The sequence below is a fragment of the Episyrphus balteatus genome, chromosome 1, assembly GCF_945859705.1.
Source record: "Episyrphus balteatus chromosome 1, idEpiBalt1.1, whole genome shotgun sequence".
NCBI lineage: Eukaryota > Metazoa > Arthropoda > Insecta > Diptera > Syrphidae > Episyrphus > Episyrphus balteatus.
In genome coordinates, this window is record NC_079134.1 from 53,940,215 (window position 1) to 53,960,923 (window position 20,709).

The window sequence follows — 20,709 nt, forward strand, 5'->3', positions numbered from 1 at the left end:
ATAAAAAAATAAAGAAATTCCATAACAGAGACTAGCTTTATTACCATCACATAATTACAAAGACAAAATGTATACAAAAAGAAAATAGAAATTTTATTCAAATGTATTCACAAGATAAAATTTATTACACAACTGTTTCATTGTTCACATGTTCTAAGCAAAATGATAATAATTATTATTATTATTGAACAAACTTTCAGGGAATGAGAGAACCCAAATAAACCGTATCGATTCACGAAAAAAAAAAAACAATCAGTATTCGGATTTTCTATGCCTTGCCTTTCGACGTTGAATATAACATTTTGGGGTTAGTTTAACTTTTCAGTTTTTCAAAAAGTAATAAAACACACACATAATAAAGATATAAATTTTAAAGAAGAAAGTTGTTTTTTTTTTGTATGATACATGCATACCTACAGCATCTTTTAAGCTTTTGCCTATCGATTTTTCGAAATTTTAAATAAGAAAGATTTTATTGAAGGTTTGTCAAAAACCTAGAAAAAAATAATTTGGGAAGAAATTTTGAACAAAAATATTTTTTAAATAATTTATAAAACTCGATTGTACTGGTACCTAGTTTAAATTAGATCATATACAAAAAATAAAAGTTTTTAGCAGAAAAAATTTTCATATTATATCAATCATGTTTTCATTTTTGAAAGGATGTTTCATTGATTAAAATTGCAGCAAGACGTTCATCGCAACTCACTTTTACTGAATGAAAGAAGGTGAAGTGATTCCCAGTACCTAAGTGTTTGTTGTTGGACTCTGTATTTGATTTTTACAGACTGAATCTCAATCTAAAAGGAATCTTTTCTTTAAATTTTGTTTATGTATGCATTTTGTACTGAAGAGTATTTGTTTAGGTGCAAGAAATTAAAAAAAATTCTCCACTTATTTTAAGACGGCCAAATACCATTCAAAAATTTGAATCCTGTTCTGGACAATTTAAAGGGTCTAAGTCAGTGATGTATTTTAACTGATGTGGGAAAAAGTTCATAAATGCATTTTCTTCGGGATTTGGAGATTTAAGTGCTTGCACGTTTCACTAGCAATTTTTGAAAGCAAATATTCCTTTTTATCAAAAAAAAAAAAAATAATAACCGACCTATATGGATGGCGCCACACAATTACCAGCTTTCAAATACAAATGGAATCATTAAAATTGATTAACCCAGTCAAAAGTTATATCAAACATATACCTAAAAAAATTGAAAACCTCCTCCTTTTTGGAGGTCGGTTAGAAACAAACTTGAATACGTGCAAGGGCACGTATTTTTCCTTAAGTCACTGTAGTTAGCAGTAACGTTTCAGCTTGGTTTTAGAAAAATCTTTCTTTCTTTTCAAAACCGTTTTCAGGAAAAAATGATGAGTGAACTTTGCAAAAAATAATAGTTGATTTGAAACTTTAAAGCAAAAATAGTAATGAGTAAAACTAGACGTAATAGAATAAATCTGTAAACAATTTTGAATTCAGCACACTAAAGCCAATACGCCATAGTCATTAACCAAAAAAACCATCTTACAGCAATACAGTCGTGAATTTATATCTTATGTTTAAGTGAATGTGTTCACGATATGTTTAAATATTTAATCTCCAATTTCTATGCCGACTATGTAAATTGTAAAATCAAGATTCAAATTCCAAATTTCATTAAAGCTTTATTGCCAAAAAAAAAAAAAAAAACAAATCATTCCACTATCGTGAGGTGAAAGTACACAATACTATTGAGGGCAAATGGACACAAAAGATATAATATATTGTAAACAATTAAATTGTAGGTGTAACTCTAAGACCTTTATCTTTACAACTTTCGAACGTATTTTTTTAAAGATATCATAAAACATTATTTTCTTCTCCTTGTTTTTTTAATTGTTGGTAGAGATGGCACCTACCTACTTTTTTTCTTGTGAGTGAAGTAAAGGCTATAAAAATCCAAGATTTGTAATAAAGATGTAAAAGACTTAAATCAATCAAATAAAACAAAATGAAATGTCAAAATAGGCCCACACAATGTCAATAAAATAAGGCACTAACATACAAGATCGAAAAAATAAACAAAATAAAAAGTTCAATGAACTTAATTCAAAAGATTGAAACTGTTTTGCAGATATGGAAAGTTTTTTTTTTCTTGATTTTATTACTTAATTATAGACAAATACTTAATATATATAATGTATAATACATGCTTATAAAAAGGTATTTCCTTAGACGATCTTGAAAAATGGAAAAGCAAAGCATTTGAATTTTACTTCAAGTTCCTAAAGACTGCAAAGATTTCCTTGTTTGTACTTTCTAAAATACAGTTTTAACATGTAAAGCTTGATTAGTAAAACCACCTTTACATTAATTCCCTTAATTAAATATTTATATACTGAGACAAATTCTTTATTACACCCATGACTTATTTTTTACGCACGTTCTAAATTGTAAGTCTGTCCTGTAAGAAAAAAAGAAATTAATTTAAAAAAAATTAACTTTAAACAAACAAAATCAAAACAAAAAAATAAAGAAACAAAGAACACCATTTATTATATTCTTTTTTTTTAATGCAAGCCGAATAATAAAAATCAACTATACTGTTTCAAGACAAGTCTTCAGAGATTCTCCCTGAGCAAAAGTACACACACGAAAAAAAAATCATGAAAATTAATTGAACACGACTTTTTCAAATGAAATTACTCAATTAGTTCAATTATCATGAATTTTGTTCATAAAGCGGTACTGTATACATTATATACAATTAACATAGATATCTACAACACAAGTATGATATAGTGTGTATAGTTGCTATTACTGTTCGGCTTTGTAATAAAAAAAATCATAAAAATTAATCTGACATAGAAGAACTGAAATTACATAAAAAATAATTTACAAAAACAAAAAAAAATACATCGAAATGATACCATTATTTTTGGTGAAAGTATAGGAACTAACTTTAAAATTTTTAGGAATAAACTTTAAAATTTTATACATCGATTTTGTGGATGATGGAGCTTCAGAGAAATGATAAATTACCTGAGTGACAAAGAAGAAAGAAGACATTTTTAGCCAGTGCAATTTAAATAGTCCTCATTTCCACCCACTCCACCATTCAACATATTAAAATCTATCTTAGTATTCTACAATAGAAAACATCCCGTCCAAGAAGCACCTCTCTATCGGCTATTATCTTCTGCACTCTCTCCAAAGACCACCAAACCGTCCGGATAGGACGGTTCGTCGTCGGCAAAGTAAGAAAATATAACGACAGAACGTTGAATCTCATTATTTGCGTAAATGATTAACACAATTAGTTCGCGAGCAATTATTTTGAATTATTCAATTTAATATTTACTTTTAATTTTTATGTCGTTTTTTGTCTTTTATAAGACAATCTAAGGCATCCTTCGCCATCGCCATGGATGTTTTTTTAGATATTTGAAGCTTTAAATGGAACTACAATATAGAATTTATCAATATTTTAACCCAATATATTTAGATAAAACAATGTTAGATATGTAAGAGATAATTGTGCACAACATGGTTTGGGTGATTTATATAGTCAAATTAAAATTTAGAACAAATTTAGAAAATCAGTATTATATCAAACTGAGGTCGGCCTTCCAGATACATACAAAACATACATATTCGATGATTGGATGTGGAGAAGAGGATATATATTTTATTATTTTAAATTAATGTGTTAAAATTTTGCATTTTATTGACATTTTGCAAATTCAAATCTAATGAATGCATGTGACAATGCAATAATAATTGCTTTGAATAAAATACAAATACATACATATATGAAAAAAAATATATAAATCCAACAGGAATGCAAACAATTATCATTACTCAGATACAAATGAATCTAATTCCGAATCTAACGATCTAATCATCGATGAAATGCAATTTGAATATAGAGGATATAATTAGATAGATGTGCATGCATCTACTTTCACAACATACATATTTATTTATATTTATTTTAGAAATTTTTCTAACTAAGCTTAAATCTAATTTTCATCTAATTGGAAAGAAGGTGGAAAGGGAAGAAGGGTGTAGAAAAAATAATAGATTATATTTTCCATGCAAAAACAAAATAAAAAAAAAATTAAATACATACACATTTATTCATATGTATATACAAATTTTCCTAATTGCAGAATGTTAATCATTTATTTCGAACGAGAATATGTATTTGACATTTTGTGTAAATTTGTGGGCTTAGCGTGGTTTGTGATAAATTTTGTATTGAATTAGAATCATAGGTGTAGCTAGATAGGTACGTTTATATTTTTTTTTATATGTGCATGTGCATGCATTTATTATTTGCTTGCTTAATTTGTTTTTTTTTTTTTTTTTATTTTAAATAAATTTTATACAAATATTATTACATACGTAAATTTGTGGTATTGCATTTGTGTGTAGGTGATAGATTGTTTTTATTTTTATTCAATTTCAATAAATGAAGGGAGGAATGAAATGAGAATTAATTAAATTAGAAGTCAACGTTGCTGGGATATGTTCAAATGGTCATGTGTCTAACTTGATGAAGAGGTGCATTTTACCTCTACACACATGTTCAAATTGCTTGATTTTGATTTGTTGTTTTAATTATTGATATGCAATGATATTGCTAAAGGGATTTTTTTTATTGTTTTTTAATTAATTATTTTTTTTTATTCAAAAGAGCAACAAGTTCGTGGGAAAATTTATATGCAATGTGAAAAGATGAAAGAAGAGATTTACATTTATAAATCTATATTATGTACCTAATATGTGATGGTCACGACACGAGTACTTTGAGATATAAATACCTTTTTTATAGAGGCTCTACAACTGTAATTTGTACTGCTGAGTTATTCAGATTCAAATAAATTTTAAGGAGTTCATACAAACTGACGGTCGTATTTTTATTTTTTTTAACTTTGTTTAATAGTTAAATTTTAAATATCATATCAAATTTGATTCGTGTACTTACAAAATTATTGTTTTGTTAATAAGATCTCTTTGAGGTTTTTCAAATTTAAGTAAGATTATTTTAAATACCCGTGTGAAATATAAAAATAAAATACTCACATACAAAAATGATATGCTAAAAACAAATAGAATCTGTATTCAATTTAGCAGATTTCTACATGGTGTGTTAAGAAAACATCCGTCTTAAATTAAACGGACAAGTCAAGTCGTCTTAATTTCTTGAATTTTTTCAATAAAAAAAATATCCATTTAATTAAATAAGAAAATCTTTTAATTTTTACGTGATGACATTTTAATTTAAAGACCATTTCAATTTGCAAAGAAGTGTAAGGCACTTAAATACAATACTTTTTCTGAATAAATATACCAAAATTGCTTTGTTTTCAGGTTGGATCCTATAAAAATAAAATGTGCAAAGCTTTAATGTTTCCTACACGTCAAAACTGACTTTTAGTTCCGATTCAGTGCGTCAAAATACATAAAGATATGTAGGTCCGTTCAGTATTACAGACTCCATTTTTTTCTGTGGACCGGTGTAATTAATACTGGAATTCCCATGAAATAATCAAAACCAAATGCGCTCAAAACAATGCTTTTCTTCCGTTTATTCATTATTATTAAACATAGAAATATTAAAGTAGAATACCTCCTCAAAGCTATTATCCCACACGCCACTGGGCTTAGCTACCGTAACCCGGATCTACGGATAAGGTTCAAATCGTTCAGAATCGAAAAGAAAACTTTGTACACACCCAATAATTCTTGTATGCCTACTATACATATACTCATTTGCTTTCGCTTCCCGTGAAATTTTACCTGCGCCACCATCCGAGATCCAAACTAATCACTCAAACTATATTGTTTTTTAAATGCTCCAATCTTGTTTAATTGATGAGTGAATAAATATTTTCATGTAATGGCGGGGTATGAACAGTAAAAAGCAAAACATCCAAAATAGCCACCACACACATATCTTATAATTATTATGAAAAATGACTGAACATCAATTACTGGATGTTCTTCTGGCTTGTCTTACCAGACAGTGGTTGCTTGTGGATCCGTTTCAAGAAATGTGAAGGTCTTTCTTAACAAATAAGCCAAAGAAAATCTCTACAAATTTGAAGAGTGTGTTGTTTTTTTTTATTTTTTTTTTTTTTTTTTTGAACAACCTGTGATCTATTTTATGATCGCCCATGATGGACATACGGTTTTCCCATAACAAAAGATTTCATTTTGGTGTGGAGCGTAACGTATCCATAAACACTACTTGTTCAATTTAATGATCTTACAATTATTATTTGTTGTAATTTGTTTCTGTTTTCTTTTTTTTCTTTTATTTTTTGTTGTTTCTTGACTTTTCCTAAGTTGAGTGAACGTAATTGATTTTTGTTCTATGTTCGTCTATGACCCCTTGTGGCAGGCAGCGTAATTAATGATGATATACATGCGATTCTAGTGATGTATACCTGGTATGATGGTCTTGTATAGATTTAGCTAGATGTAATCAAAAAACAATAGTCTTCTTTTTTGATTCGTACGAAATTATGCGTCAGACACATCATCTTTTTATAAAATAGGTATTGCTTCTAAAATACTTGCAGGTGTATAGGTATTTTTTTTTTAAGTTAATGAGAAGTGTAATCGGGTGTCATTCATTTATTTTCACTCAATTAATTAATGTTTTAATACAAGTTGCATTATTGAATTTTGATAATGTAATGGAAAAACCGAATCAGTTGATATTTTGACGGAATAATTGTACTCTTTAAGTAAAAAAGCTTGAGATACATAGTAACATTTGATGTCGAGTAGAAAAACTGTTTTACCGATCACCCTTGGCCTCTTTTTTTTTAATATTCCATACCTACAGGATTCAATATAAAATGAGCATATAGTATTAACTTTAGCACCACACATTACCCCCTAATACTACCGGTACATATACCTACTGTTTAGAATCTTGCATCGTCCCCCTAACAACCATCTATGGAATAATATTAATTTTTATTTGATTGCCATATATGGTTCCACCTGTTCTTTTGTGTTCCAATCCATAGTACAATGGAAGAAAACTTTGTTCTGCCCTGAAGCTTTTTAAGATCAATTATGGCTAATGTTTGATTGATTGTAATAATTTTACAGAGCGTCGAGAGAGCAAGAAATTACCACGATGAGTGCAAAAACCTTTTTGCAAACAGAAGTAAAATAAAATGAATCATAAGTTTTATTGAACTTATGTTTGATACGAGTATGTTGAATTTAATCGATTGTGAATCATTTAATTCTTTTGTTTCATAATTTTAAATGAAACTAATCAAAACACAAAAAAAAATATTAAACATCTGTGAACAACAACAACTTGAAGGTGCTACCACCAAGTCTTATGGCTAGAGTAAGCTTCGGACATTTTAGTGTCATACTATCGAGTTTTCCTTATGTAAAGATTTTCTTTTACCATCATCGACTGTATCCATTCCACTAAGCTACAAAGTTTTTAATATCAAAGTCTTATATACATATCCTTCATAAACTATAAATTCCAATTAAAACTAAAAACTAACTGCTTTTTATTTATTTTTCTTTTATTTCAGATTCCGTCCAGTCTAGCAAAAAAGCTAACACAATTTATTTGGGCCAGTAAAAACAAATAGATAACAAATCATTAAACAAAAAAAAAGAAAAAAACATCACCCAGTTTCGAAAAGATGACGAAAACGGCAAAAAAATGGACAACAATAAAATGTCATCATTAAAATCTAAACAAATCCCATTTTGGATATAGTGTTGGCGCGCCCCCACAATTCCTCAAACGCCATAACCAACAGCATCTCCTTTTTTTTCTCCCCGATTCTCTTATTTCCCCCAAAGAAACATACATAATGATGAATTCATAAAAAAAAAACGAAAAGAAAGAAAACAAACTAAGAACAAAACCAAGGATATACGTTTTCTATCAGTTTAAGTTGTGGATTTTCTTTTGTTTCGGAAACGGAAAACTGAGAAAAAAAACAAACGTTCTGATTATTTCAAAATTTTAAACAGAACAAAAAAAAAATTCCAAAGAAAAAGGAATACAGAAAAAAAACTAATTCACACTTTTATGCATAAAAGAATTAACAATAAGACAGCAACTAACGCTAAGAAAAAAGCATTTATCCATCCGCAGAAAGAGAAAAACACAAATCAAAAACAAAGTTAAAAATCATCTCGACAACAAATAAGAATCACGAGAAGGGCAAAGAAAGCGCGTGGACAGAACGAAAACAAAGAAAATAATAAAACAATCCAACCTAAATGACTGAATCAACACAACTGCAAACGACAGAAAACAATAATACAGGGGTGGCTAAAATGGAACCACCACCACCCATATCTACATCGCCATCACCATCAAGTCACAACAACAACAACAATGACCAACAACAGCATCAGCAGAATCACCACAGTCAGAATCCTTTCCACAACCAACAACAACAACAGCATTATGCTTTGAAATGGAACGACTTCCAGACGTCAATGCTTTCATCATTTCGTCACCTGAGAGATGAAGAGGATTTTGTAGATGTCACATTGGCCTGTGATCAGAGATCATTTACCGCGCATAAAGTTGTCTTGAGTGCGTGTAGTCCGTATTTTAGGAAATTATTAAAAGCCAATCCATGTGAGCATCCGATTGTTATACTGCGTGATATCCGTTGTGAGGATGTTGAAAACTTGTTAAGGTAAGGGTTTTTTTCTTATTTTTCAATTTTGTCTTTTATTTTACTAGGAATTTGGGATTTAAGGTTAAAACGAAATTGAATGCAGTAGTTTGATTTTAAAAGTTTTTTTTCCATTGGTATTTATTATCCGATTTTTCGAATCGAAAATTTCCATATTTCTTAAACTCTCGTCTCTCAAGAATCCAAATTCATGGTTTTCAGATAGTAGGATGGTACAATCTTGGCACTTTTTTTTGGTACAAAAGTATCTACAAATCAACCACGGTTGAAATTTATTTAACTGCATAGCAAAAAAAAGTTTTTACGAAATTAAATCATAAGTTTATTTTCTACCAATTTTTATTTCAGAGACAATCAATGCTTTAATTAAGCGTTAATCGAATTTTTAAGTAAAATCAATGCGTTTACCGTAAAAAAAAATTAATTCTAAACAATAGGTAAAAAAAAATAAATTCAATTTATGAGAGAGTTTTAAGTTCTGACATCAGCTCTTTTGTTTGGGCAACAAATTTTATAAAAACTACCCCAAACTATTAATAAAAAACTTAAATTCTTTATTATTTTTAGCTTTATGTATAACGGTGAAGTGAATGTCAGTCATGAGCAGCTTTCTGACTTTCTCAAGACCGCACATTTGCTTCAAGTGCGTGGACTTGCCGACGTCAATGGATCCTCATCAAAATTATCTTCAATAACAAGTACGAAATTAAGTCTGGGCAGCAGTAATATTAATAACGTAAACAACAGCAACAACAACAATAACAGCAATAGTGCAACACCATCAGCGGTTGTTGCAGCCCTAACATCAAGTTCAAGTTCCACACCCGCAGTACAAGAACTCAAAGCCTCGCCGTCACCTGTAAGACAAATCAAAGTAAAGTAGACAGTGCCAATTGAAAAAAATTGAATTGTCAGCTTTTCGGAGGACATTATTTTACTAATTCCTTGAAATATTTTTGTTTTCTTTTGTTTTTTATTTCTATTAGTCAACTCACCATTGGGATTTGTCAGATGACAATCGAACGAGTCATTTGACACCACCCCCACAAAAACGTATAAAAAGTGCCGATCTTTTCCGTGCCCAGCATGGTATCAGTCCTGAACGTCTTTTAATTGAAAGAGAATTTCCTGTAAATAGCAGTGGAGGTGTTGGTATTGGTAGCAGCAATAGTAACAGTGGTCAACATCCTCTAACGCGTGAACGAAACCGTGATCGTGATCATAGTCGTGAAACATCGCGCGATCGTGATCGCGACCGTGATCGCAGCTTAGAATTGAGAGATTCCTTGCTAAGTCAGGCGCTAGAAAGTGGTCAACAAATGGGTACAAATCAGGTTGGCTACACAAAATTTTTATGTGGAACAAAATATGTATCTAATCCAAAAAAAATATACAGAAACATCCTGATTTAGCATCATTGCATGCGCAAAGTGCTGGTGAAGAATCTAACAGCAGCGATACAGAACCATCGGATCGTGGTGATGGTCAAATGGACGGTACAATGGACAGTTTGAATGGTTCGTTGGACAATCAGAGATCTCATTCGTTCCCAAGTGCGTTCTTAGGACTACAAGGTATTCCGGGACTTTTACCTGGACCATCAGGAATTCATGGTGGCAATGATTTTGGTGAGTACATTAAAAAACGTCAAAACAAAAAAATATTCAAGACACATTTTATGTTTTTATTTTTCGACACAAATGCATATTATAAAAAAAAAATTGCAGTTAGCATTCATTATATTATATATTTGCCTCTTGTTACCTATTGAAAATTATTTTGATTTAAAAATTTTATGTTTTATTATTTAAATTAGAAAAAAATAATTAATATTTATGGCATCCTTTTAAAATATGAGTGGAATTTCAAATACAACAAGTTTTTGTCTTTAGCATATTTTTACTTCAAACACAAAATAGATTTATATTAAATTAGTCAATAGGTTCTTGAAATTCTAACTAAAACATAATATGGCTTCCATATGAATTCATTAAACTATATATGGAACACATGTAATAAGACTGTGTTGTATGCTCAGAAAACATTAATTCCCATGCCCACCATTTAGAATACTATTTAATTGAGACCTTTCTTATAACTCTCCATCACAATAGTTAAACAAAAACTCTCTTCTGTTAAACTCGCATCTAGGGTGCTATAAAAATGTTCCATATAGATTTCGATGGTCTTCAAAAATATATCGAAAAACACATTTACCAACAATAATGAATAATAACCGAATATGATTTCCAACTATAATTCCACCCTAGCGCCCCCGTTCTTTCCTCATCGCTCTCCGACCTCCGCAATCTACCGGAAAGTGAAATAACCATAAAATCTTATAGTCACAAGGATATTGCAAACACTTCGATCCCCATTTACAGAGTACTTTCGATATGTCTTCGCTCTCTCTCCGCTTAGACCCTACTCCTCGAACATCCATATAAACACATTCACTTCACATATCCTTGAAGAGACTTTTTTTTTGGAATATATAGATACATATAGGTTTATATATTTTTTTTTGTTGAAAGTACTACGTGCTCTAAATAGTATCCTATAGCACATATCGATGAAAAGGAAAAAAAAAAAAAATAAAATATCTAATAAAAAAATGAAATAATATCCTTATCCATGATGGTCATTGCTGAAAGGATATTATACATACATAAATGTATGTAGCATTATATCCCTCCTTTCCTAAAGAACCACTTGTGTATTAGTAATATCAAGGATATATTGCATTAAAATGATAATATCACATCGTTTAAGTGCGATCAACTTTTTGACCATCCTAATAGTCCGCCTGCTATATCCTATTGTATATGCGAATGCGAACGAGCGGTCTTTACATTCGTTTTTTTGTTTTTTGTATTTTTGTTTTTCTTTTTTTCGTAAGACGTTATCCTTTTTTTCAATATTGTGTAATAATAGCATTTTATATGTTTTAATATTCCATACACATACGTCATTTCGAATTAAATGTCATGTTCTATACTTATATAGTAGAAATGTATAAAAGCATGCGTGGTGTTTAATAGTATAAACTATAGCAAAACCAGCTTAACTACAAAGAAAATAAGCGTATTGGATAAAAATGGCTAAAACAGCAATATGAAAAGAAAAAAAAAAATACGAAAGAAAAAAATCCACATATCTATATGAGGGGACACAGATCGAATTTAATATCATAAACATTCAATAAGGAAACGACATAAAAGTTATAAGTCGAAAAAAAAATATGAAATCATATATACCCTGTGTATAGTGTCCTTATACCCATTCAGAGAAGTATAGTAAGGTCTATACCTATTTAATTGGAAATTCTACAAAGCACATTTGAGAGTAGGTATATGTATGTAGGTTTTATAAAAATAGGAATAACCAAAATAAATACGAATAAAAAAGTACGAATCAAATCTATATATGGTCATCAAAATGTGTAAAATGGATAGTGAAATGGTGTGACGCTGTGCTTTTGAATAGTGACAATAGCTCTCGATGATTGTTTGGGAATTTTTGGGGCCTATTTCAAAGTTCATACATACAATCAGTGATTTTAAAGTCCTTTCTTGGGCCCCTGTTCATTTAATGTATTTGACTTAAAAGTTATCAGTTAGATTCATGGTTCGCAGAAATTCTTCATATTATATCATTATTAATAAATTCAATGATACATTTGAAGAAGCAGATTGAAAGAAACATAAGCGCGCCTGTATAATATATATTAAATTTTTATCTCGCAATTTTATTTCATAAACAATGTCTTAAATAAGAAAATATAAATTCTAAACAATAGGTAAAATAAAATTAATTTAGTTTTATGGCAAAGTTTAAAGTTCTGACATCAACTCTTTTGTTTGAACAACATATTTTTTTAAAAATTATCCCAAACTAATTAAAAATTAGGTTCTTAATTATGTATTTTCTGTTTTATGTACAACGGTGGAGTGAATGTAAGTCATGAGTAGCTTTCACCCAGGCACAACAATTGAATTTGTCAGTTAGAGGCTTGTTGTCTTAGAAGTTAGAAGGGTACAAAAAATATGTACAAGAACATTTTTTTTAAAGCAAACAAACTCCAAGTTTGTGACGGTCTAAAATTCTTTAATTTGGTTTGAGAAAACGTGCAGATATTCGTTATAGATTTCAATCTCAACCAAAAAGGTTCTCCAGTTAACTCTCAGCTCTACCCTAGGCTTGTGTCGCCACTTGCGCACGTCAAGTTGTCAGCTTAGAGGGCCAGAGCTCTGTTGTCCATACGCGCCACGAACCCAGGGATGGTTTAAGTTGGACCTTTACTAATTTTTTATGCATATTGGCCATGAAAAGTTTGCTAAAAAATATTAAAGCGATTCACAGCAAAGGGAAACCAATTAACAACAAAAAAATGACCCGGAGCGTTTTTATTTCCAAACAGTCACACATCATCCATTCTTGGCAAAGTTAATGCTCCTCTAGAATACTTACCTTGTTTTCCAACAATTGTCAGAATAATATCCAAGCAAAAACTTGAAGGTCGAAATATGTGCAGAACTTTTCGTATTCAAAGCTCAAGCAGTAAGATAAAAAAAATGAACGTGTCTAGTTCACCAGTTACTCTGGAAATAACTATCAACATTAGATTTCTGCCTGCTTCTATATGAATGAACCGCACAGGTAATTTTTGATTCTACTTTGCTGTGAATAACTGACCCACTAAAACGCCCGATCTTATATAATAAAAAAAAAACAAATATTATGGTCTGTTACCAGTCTGATCATTGGAGATTTGTTTCTTTAAGTGTTTGTGTTTAGCTATCAGCAAAGTTATTATTTATTTTTAATTTTATAAATTAAATACATAATTAAAATTGGATCGAATGTAAGATTTTGAAAAAGGCATGCAAAACAAATAATTCCATACAAACACAAAAAGTTGATTCAAAAATGAATAAACATCTGAGAGCTATGTTATTTTTGACTCTTGCTTTCACATTGCCTAGGAAAAAATAATAAAATAGAGAATTGAGACAAAATTTGAAAAATAAAACCCTTAAGGCTGAAATTCAAGACCTCCCAAAAATTTGACCAATTTCAAACAAATATGGTAAAATGTAAAAAGAAACTCTCCTTATGTCCATTTTCATCTTAAATAGAAAAAAGACATTCCTACATATTTATTTTAGGATAACATACATACATAGACATATAAATAATTTTTTTCCCATTTGCGTTAGTTGAATAAAAATAAAATTTTAATCAAACAACGAGAAGACAAGAAAAATATACCTTTTTTTCTTTCTTCGTTCTGACAATTTCAATATTTACTTTACGTTTTCAGTTTTTTCTATTCTATTAAAGTAACCCGAAGATATTTTTCTAGGTCAAGACGGTTATAGACAAAAAAAAAGCATATAGAAAAAGGATACACGGGCCACGAGGCAAGTCGTTTTGCAGTTACACATGTGTGCCAAAATTCAAATTTATATTTACTAAGCAGAGTGGACACACAAGTGTAACGCACTCTTGTACAACTGAAGGATGTTTTTTCTGGGCAAATAACTTTATTTTGTTTTCAAAAGAGTAAATGTTATTTTTATTTCTTATTGAAATGTTGTTCTAGGCATAAATTCAATTTTTTCTTAGGTATTAGGTACAAAATGGTAAAAAAAACCTATTGAATGTCCATATGGCATTTTTTCTTTCTGCCTCAAGCAATTAAATTATCTTAGCATCTCTCTTTTTCTGGTTATCAAAAAATTTCCAAAATGATATTTCAAACAATTTTAAGGTTTTGTTTTATTGTTTTTCTTTTTTATAAAACGATACTGATAAAATCGGTCTACATCAACCATTTTTACTTTTAAATAGGCTGAAAATTGAGCAATCTGAATCAAAAATATGTTTAAATTTGAGCTATTGTTTTTGAAAAAAAAAAAAATCCTAAAAACAACTATTTCTAGTTTGTTTCAAAATATGTACATATATGTTTCAATTTCAAAACCAAGTCTTATGTAAAACTCATGCATTAGATAAAGTGCTCCAATTCGACAAACTATTTGTCTTTTAAAGTAAAAAATCCGAAAGTAAAATTTAGTTTTACATATATACACACATATTTGTGCTGTACGTAGGTATACAGGGTGCCCCACAGTCACCGCCCCAAATGAAAACCATGGATTCCTGAGGTAATTTTAAGTCGAAAAACTTAAGAGGTAATTTTCTCGTTTTCGTCCCGTTTTCGAGTTACCACGGTTTTTATGATTTTTTCTCTTTTGTCCTTTAACTGGCCTTAACTTTGCCAAACTACGTTTGATTTGAAAGATTTTTTTTGCAACCAATCAAGAATTTATTGCAGTGTAAGTTTGTCTCAAAACTTTTTTTTCTGCGGACAACCGTTTCTCCACAATTTTGCATCAAACACAATTTTCTTCGTTTTTTAAGTTGTTTTTTACACTTTCATATTATTTAAGTCAAAAAAACACGTTAATGAGTATTAATTTTTTGTGCTTTTTATTAAACCCCAGTTTATTTTCATAAAAAAAATAGGTTTTATTTCATAAAAAAGGCTACTGAAAGTAATTAAAAAAAAATAAACAAACTGAGTGAATTAAAAAAAAAATAATTTTTCAATACAAAATTAATTTAAATGAATTAAAACTTTTTCTGAGCTTTATCTATTTGTTCTTTTCTTAACCACAATTGCTCAGAAAAAGTTTTTAATTCATTTAAATTAATTTTTTATTTAAAAATTATTTTTTTTTTTCATTCACTCAGTTTGTTTATTTTTTTTAATTACTTTCAGTAGCCTTTTTTATGAAATAAAACTTATTTTTTTTTTATGAAAATAAACTGGGCTTTAATAAAATGCACAAAAAATTTATACTCATTAACGTGTTTTTTTGACTTAAATGATATGAAAGTGTAAAAAACAACTTAAAAAACGAAAAAAGTTGTGTTTGATGCAAAATTGTGGAGAAACGGTTGTCCGCAGAAAAAAAAGTTTTGAGACAAACTTAAACTGCAATAAATTCTTGATTGATTGCAAAAAAAATCTTTCAAATCAAACGTAGTTTGGCAAAGATAAGGCCAGTTAAAGGACAAAAGAGAAAAAATCATAAAAACCGTGGTAATTTGAAAACGGGACGAAAACGAGAAAATTACCTCTTAAGTTTTTCGACTTAAAATGACCTCAGGAATCCATGGTTTTCATTTGGGGCGGTGACTGTGGGACACCCTGTATATACGCATGGCTTTCATTTTATTTTAATACAATCTCTTTTTTATACTCGTATACATATTATTATTCAAAGTCCATAAAAGTATTATACAAACATTTATTATTTTGAAAAGGCGATATACAATTTATTCACACCACCCTCTTTTCTATCTGTCCCACTTTTCTGACATTTTCAAATTCGAAATTCCAATTTCAAACTAAAAGAAAAAGTGCCCTAGTAGTAGCTATAGCCTCTTCTCATTCCTTATTTTACTATATTGGGATGCCGGAAAAAGTATGTTATCCAAAGTCCTCTTTTCCGGCACTTAGATATGTGGAAAAGTTACCTACTACTCTCACGTCGTTCGTCGTCGTCATAGTCATTGATGGGTACGTCGACCCTCTCTCATCAACACACACGCACAATTTGCAACAACAACAAGAACAAAAAAAAAAAAAAACATCTAACCAAAAGTAGAGATCCAACGCAAAAATAAGAAGAAAAATTCAAATGTATAAAAAAAATGTTATAAAGGACATTCTCTTCGCATTAGAAACAGCTTGGCATTGGAAAAAAGTTTTATCCCTTTTTTTTTTGGTAGTTGTTGTTGGAGAACTCTTGTCTGCGTATATTATATCCTGGAATGAAATGTGATGGCTAGCTCCTTGGTACCGAACAGAGTATAGGGATTCCGGGTATAGGGTAGGATGGTAGGTGGAATAAAAATAAGGAACCACGCAATCTATTTGTTATCTATCACATCCGTCTTACTCAGAACGATAGTCAAACTGGTAGGTATTTCGTTTCGAACTCATAGTATAGTTGGTGGTTTTTGGGTGGATATAGGAATAAGGGGTAGGGGTAGGTTGGATTATTTTCTCGTGTATAGATGTGTGTATTTAGGACGAGTTGTAAAAACGTGCGTGCAGACCGGCAAATAGATGGATCTGCAGATATAGATTAATAGGATTTTAGGTAAGTTTGGAGAAAACATTTTTTTTTTGCTTAGTTTTTCTGCAAGGACATACTCACATTGTATATACACACGTTGATAGCCAGCAGGTAGAGAGATATAGAAAGAGGAGCGGTGTTGGGTTGAAACATAGGACGTCACTCTACACTTGTTCTTCTATAGGTGTTTGTTGTGTATATTGTATATATGGTGGATACGATGTTCCTTGATATAAGCCATCAACTAAAGCGAATAGTATTGTTATGTATGTTTCCTATCATATAGGTACCCCTATTACTTCCATAAAAGTTAATATTCGGGTTTGATTTTGATGTCTTTTTTTCAATTTCTTATATATTTTTTCTCTTAAGCCCAAGGTTTGCAACTACATAAATGCAAACACTTTTAAGTTTAAATACATTTGCTTTTGAGATTAACTTTCCAAGGTTTTCAAAGCTAAAAAATTTTAAATTATACTTCTATACTTCTTTTTTTATTCTTCTTCAGAAAATCCCTTTCATTAAAAAAAATTGTTTCTTTTAATTTCGAATGTTCGCATTTTAAAGTAATTTGTTTTTATTCATTATTCGAAGGATATTTACGTTTATTAAAGACACATACAATTTTCTTTCCATCTTAATGTTCGTTTAGTTTGAAAAAGATACAATTTCTTTTTCGCAGTTTTTAATGTATCTTTTTTCTGAACCCTAATACAAACGAACTTTTTGCTTATTGTATTGTGTATAGTAGATGAATTCCATTTCAAGCTAAAATATAAGTAAAACAAAAATACAAAAAATAACCGCTATAGTAGGAATGTAATGGATATGAAGAGAATCTGATCCGTTTTTAATTACTGTTAAGACGTATACGGGTCAAGTATGTCTTTCATTTATTTCTTTATATATATTTGTGCTTAGATAGACGTGTTACGGAAGTTCTCTCATGTACACACGCAACAAAAATGTTTATTATACCTATACGAGTCAAAAAAGGAAGGCCTTTCTAATTGCACCACTAATGGATTTTGAAGAAATGTACCTATAGCAAAACAAAAAAATAGATCTAATATGTTGTTCTAAATGTTTAATTATTTTGATTCTATCGTATATGTATTCAAGAATGAGAAAATTAGTTTTATCAACCCCAGATTTGTTAGCGACTCCATTTAGCATTTGTTGGAAAAATGATAGCATACAAATTTCGAAGGAGATCTCAAAATCCCGAAGAATTATATGAAATGAAAAATTTGCGCAAAATTTGTTTTCATTTTATATAATTTTTCGGGATTTCAATACCGGAAAAATAATCGAAAGTGTAAAAGTTAAGAAGTAAAGGTGTTAAAATCAATATAACTGAATAGTTCCATTAATATGCCTTCGAACATGATTTTGGGTTTTCATTATTGTGGGTTAGGTATCAGGATTTTGGATTTTCTGGATTCTGTGTTTTCGGGATTCGGTATTCAGAAATTCGAAATTGTTCCCGTCTCCCTTTGAGCACCTGATGACAAGGACGACTCTTACTGTACATGGTGAGGACATCTAACAAAAATATATTTTGCGGTTTTCATAACTTTTTAGAAAAGAAACCAATGGACATAAATACTATACACATAAAACATTATCCGAAGATGCATTCTTATGTTTTGACGTAATTGAACTTTGTATAAACTACTCCAAAATCCAATAAAACACGTTCGATCTTTTTCATTAGATGAAGATACTTATAATGTTATCATTCTTTCCATATCATTTCAAACCAGAAAAAAAAAATAAAAACATCGAAATCTTCCTTTTGTACCATATAACTACCAAAAGGCTTAAGTAAATCCCTCATCTAACCAAAAAAGCCTGACGACACCTTTTCCCTGTCACTTGCGGTCATGTGTAAAAACGAAATATTTGTATGTTATAAATCTATTCCATATACAATACATCCTTACAAAAGATTTTATAGGTCGTAGTACCTATACAAGAATATCCTTCATCTATTCTTTGCTATATATATTATACACTTTCTGATTGTTTTTGCATTAGGTACTCACTCTCTCTTTAAATCTACATGTAAAGTAGTTTATGTACAAACAAACAATATAACAACAACCTTTCCTGCAGTGTGAATTCTGGTATTCATGCAATAGATGGCGGTAACCAGAAAGACAAAAACCAAAAAAGGATAACATTTACCGCTTTTCTCATCTGTTTTCTCTATATGTGATGTCCTGCTTTTGGTATATTGGACTTAGAGAAATTATACACTTCTCTTTTAGTTTCTATTCCCTGCCATTAAGCCTTGTATCCTATTGCCGTATATCTATATTTTTTGGGGAATCTCCTAACTCAATCCCTAGGATTATTTTCAATATATCGCCACACTATAGACGAAAAAGCTTGCTTCTGTGCCTTCTTCTATACTATAAGGATAATTTGAATTTCCATTTGTGCCATTTGTGTACAAACTCATAAAAAATTCCCTCTATACAACAAACACTATGCATAGGTACAAATACAAATACAAAATAAAATCACACACGAGCACACATATACACACAACAAATGGTTCGTATTGAATATCAAAAAGTTTTTGGAAACTATCATGGTTTCACTCCCAAACCTTTCTTATAGAGCTCCTGCATTCCAAACATTCTGAAATAAGGTTTGTCAAGAGGATATAGAAGAGGTCTATTGGTCCACAACACAACTGATATGGAGAAGAACAAAACAAAAGGCAAACAGAAAGAAAGAACCCATTACATACATAAAACAAAAGCAAAACTAATAATTTGAATTGTGCGTTCTGTTATTCGTTAGGAGTGACATCGTGAAAGGGATTTTAAGGATATAAATATCAGTATATCCCTGCATACATAATAAATCGTATAACTCGCAGTTATAGAAAGACGTATGAATAGAACTTTACTACCTTTCTTCAAAAAAGGCACAAGCAAAACGAATACGACGATGAAGAAGAAGAAGTAAAGTTGAGATATTCTGCCCAACCAATACTATCCCACCCACCTACCACCTTATTTCCTCATAAAAAGGACTCTTATTCTTCAATGCTATCCGCATAGTTATCCCTTTTAATGGATGAGTTATTGCCATACATATGTAAGTAGGTGTAATGTATAAATTTATTTCGATTCCTCGCCCTTCTATTAGCCATCCCCATACCACCATCACATATACATACACTTATCCGAACTAGAATATTGAGTGTCTTATTGCGATCCCTACACTTTTGGTCTGAGTTATATTAAAAGGGGTCATCCAAATGACACTCGTGGGTGGCAGCAGACATTTCGAATTCAGCACAAAAGGATTTCGAATTGCTCTGTAACCCTGGGCAGTGCCAATATTTAAAGTTTCTACTTTTCCTCGTGCATACGAATGTTGTTCTCTCCTCATTTTTCAAGTCATCTCCTCCTGCCTCACCTTTTCCAGATCAGATCTTTTACACATAAAGCATATTATTATAAAGGGACATGCGATATTTCAACGCTTATACCAGTGAAGGTGTGTTCTCACCCTCAATAATTTTGATGCTTAATGCCATACCGCCCACCTACATATATATTGTAAAATTTATCGAATCCGCGGGGGCTAGTGGAGATGATGACAAACGAACTTTGGGAGACGGTGATAGCTGGATGGGTGGTGTTCGACAAATATTAACTAGCAAACGGAATTGGGAGCCGCGCCGCACCAAAACAATAGTTGAAGGAAATTATATTGTTTGGTAAAGTGTCGGCCTATTTGCTACTATATTGCTGTCAATAGCTTCAATTCTATGCCCTTCTTTGTGTAGTTGTTGTTGTTATTGGTGGCCCTTACAATTTATGGCGTAAATTATTTTGTATATCGG

The 20,709-nt window shown here is 30.4% G+C and overlaps 1 protein-coding gene across 5 annotated transcripts in view; it reads left to right on the plus strand.

Moving 5' to 3' along the window:
• Positions 1 to 20,709, plus strand: part of LOC129920906 (protein abrupt) — a 70,111-nt gene that overhangs the window by 26,226 nt on the left and 23,176 nt on the right. For 4 of the 5 annotated variants that reach the window (XM_056002421.1, XM_056002422.1, XM_056002424.1 and 1 more), the window contains 4 exons: positions 7,558 to 8,688; positions 9,256 to 9,562; positions 9,675 to 10,022; positions 10,085 to 10,316. In XM_056002421.1, coding sequence (XP_055858396.1) covers positions 8,261 to 8,688; positions 9,256 to 9,562; positions 9,675 to 10,022; positions 10,085 to 10,316 — 1,315 coding nt within the window. In that variant the 5' untranslated portion in view covers positions 7,558 to 8,260. The remainder of the gene's footprint in view (positions 1 to 7,557; positions 8,689 to 9,255; positions 9,563 to 9,674; positions 10,023 to 10,084; positions 10,317 to 20,709) is intronic. The other variant, XM_056002423.1, reaches the window with a different exon arrangement.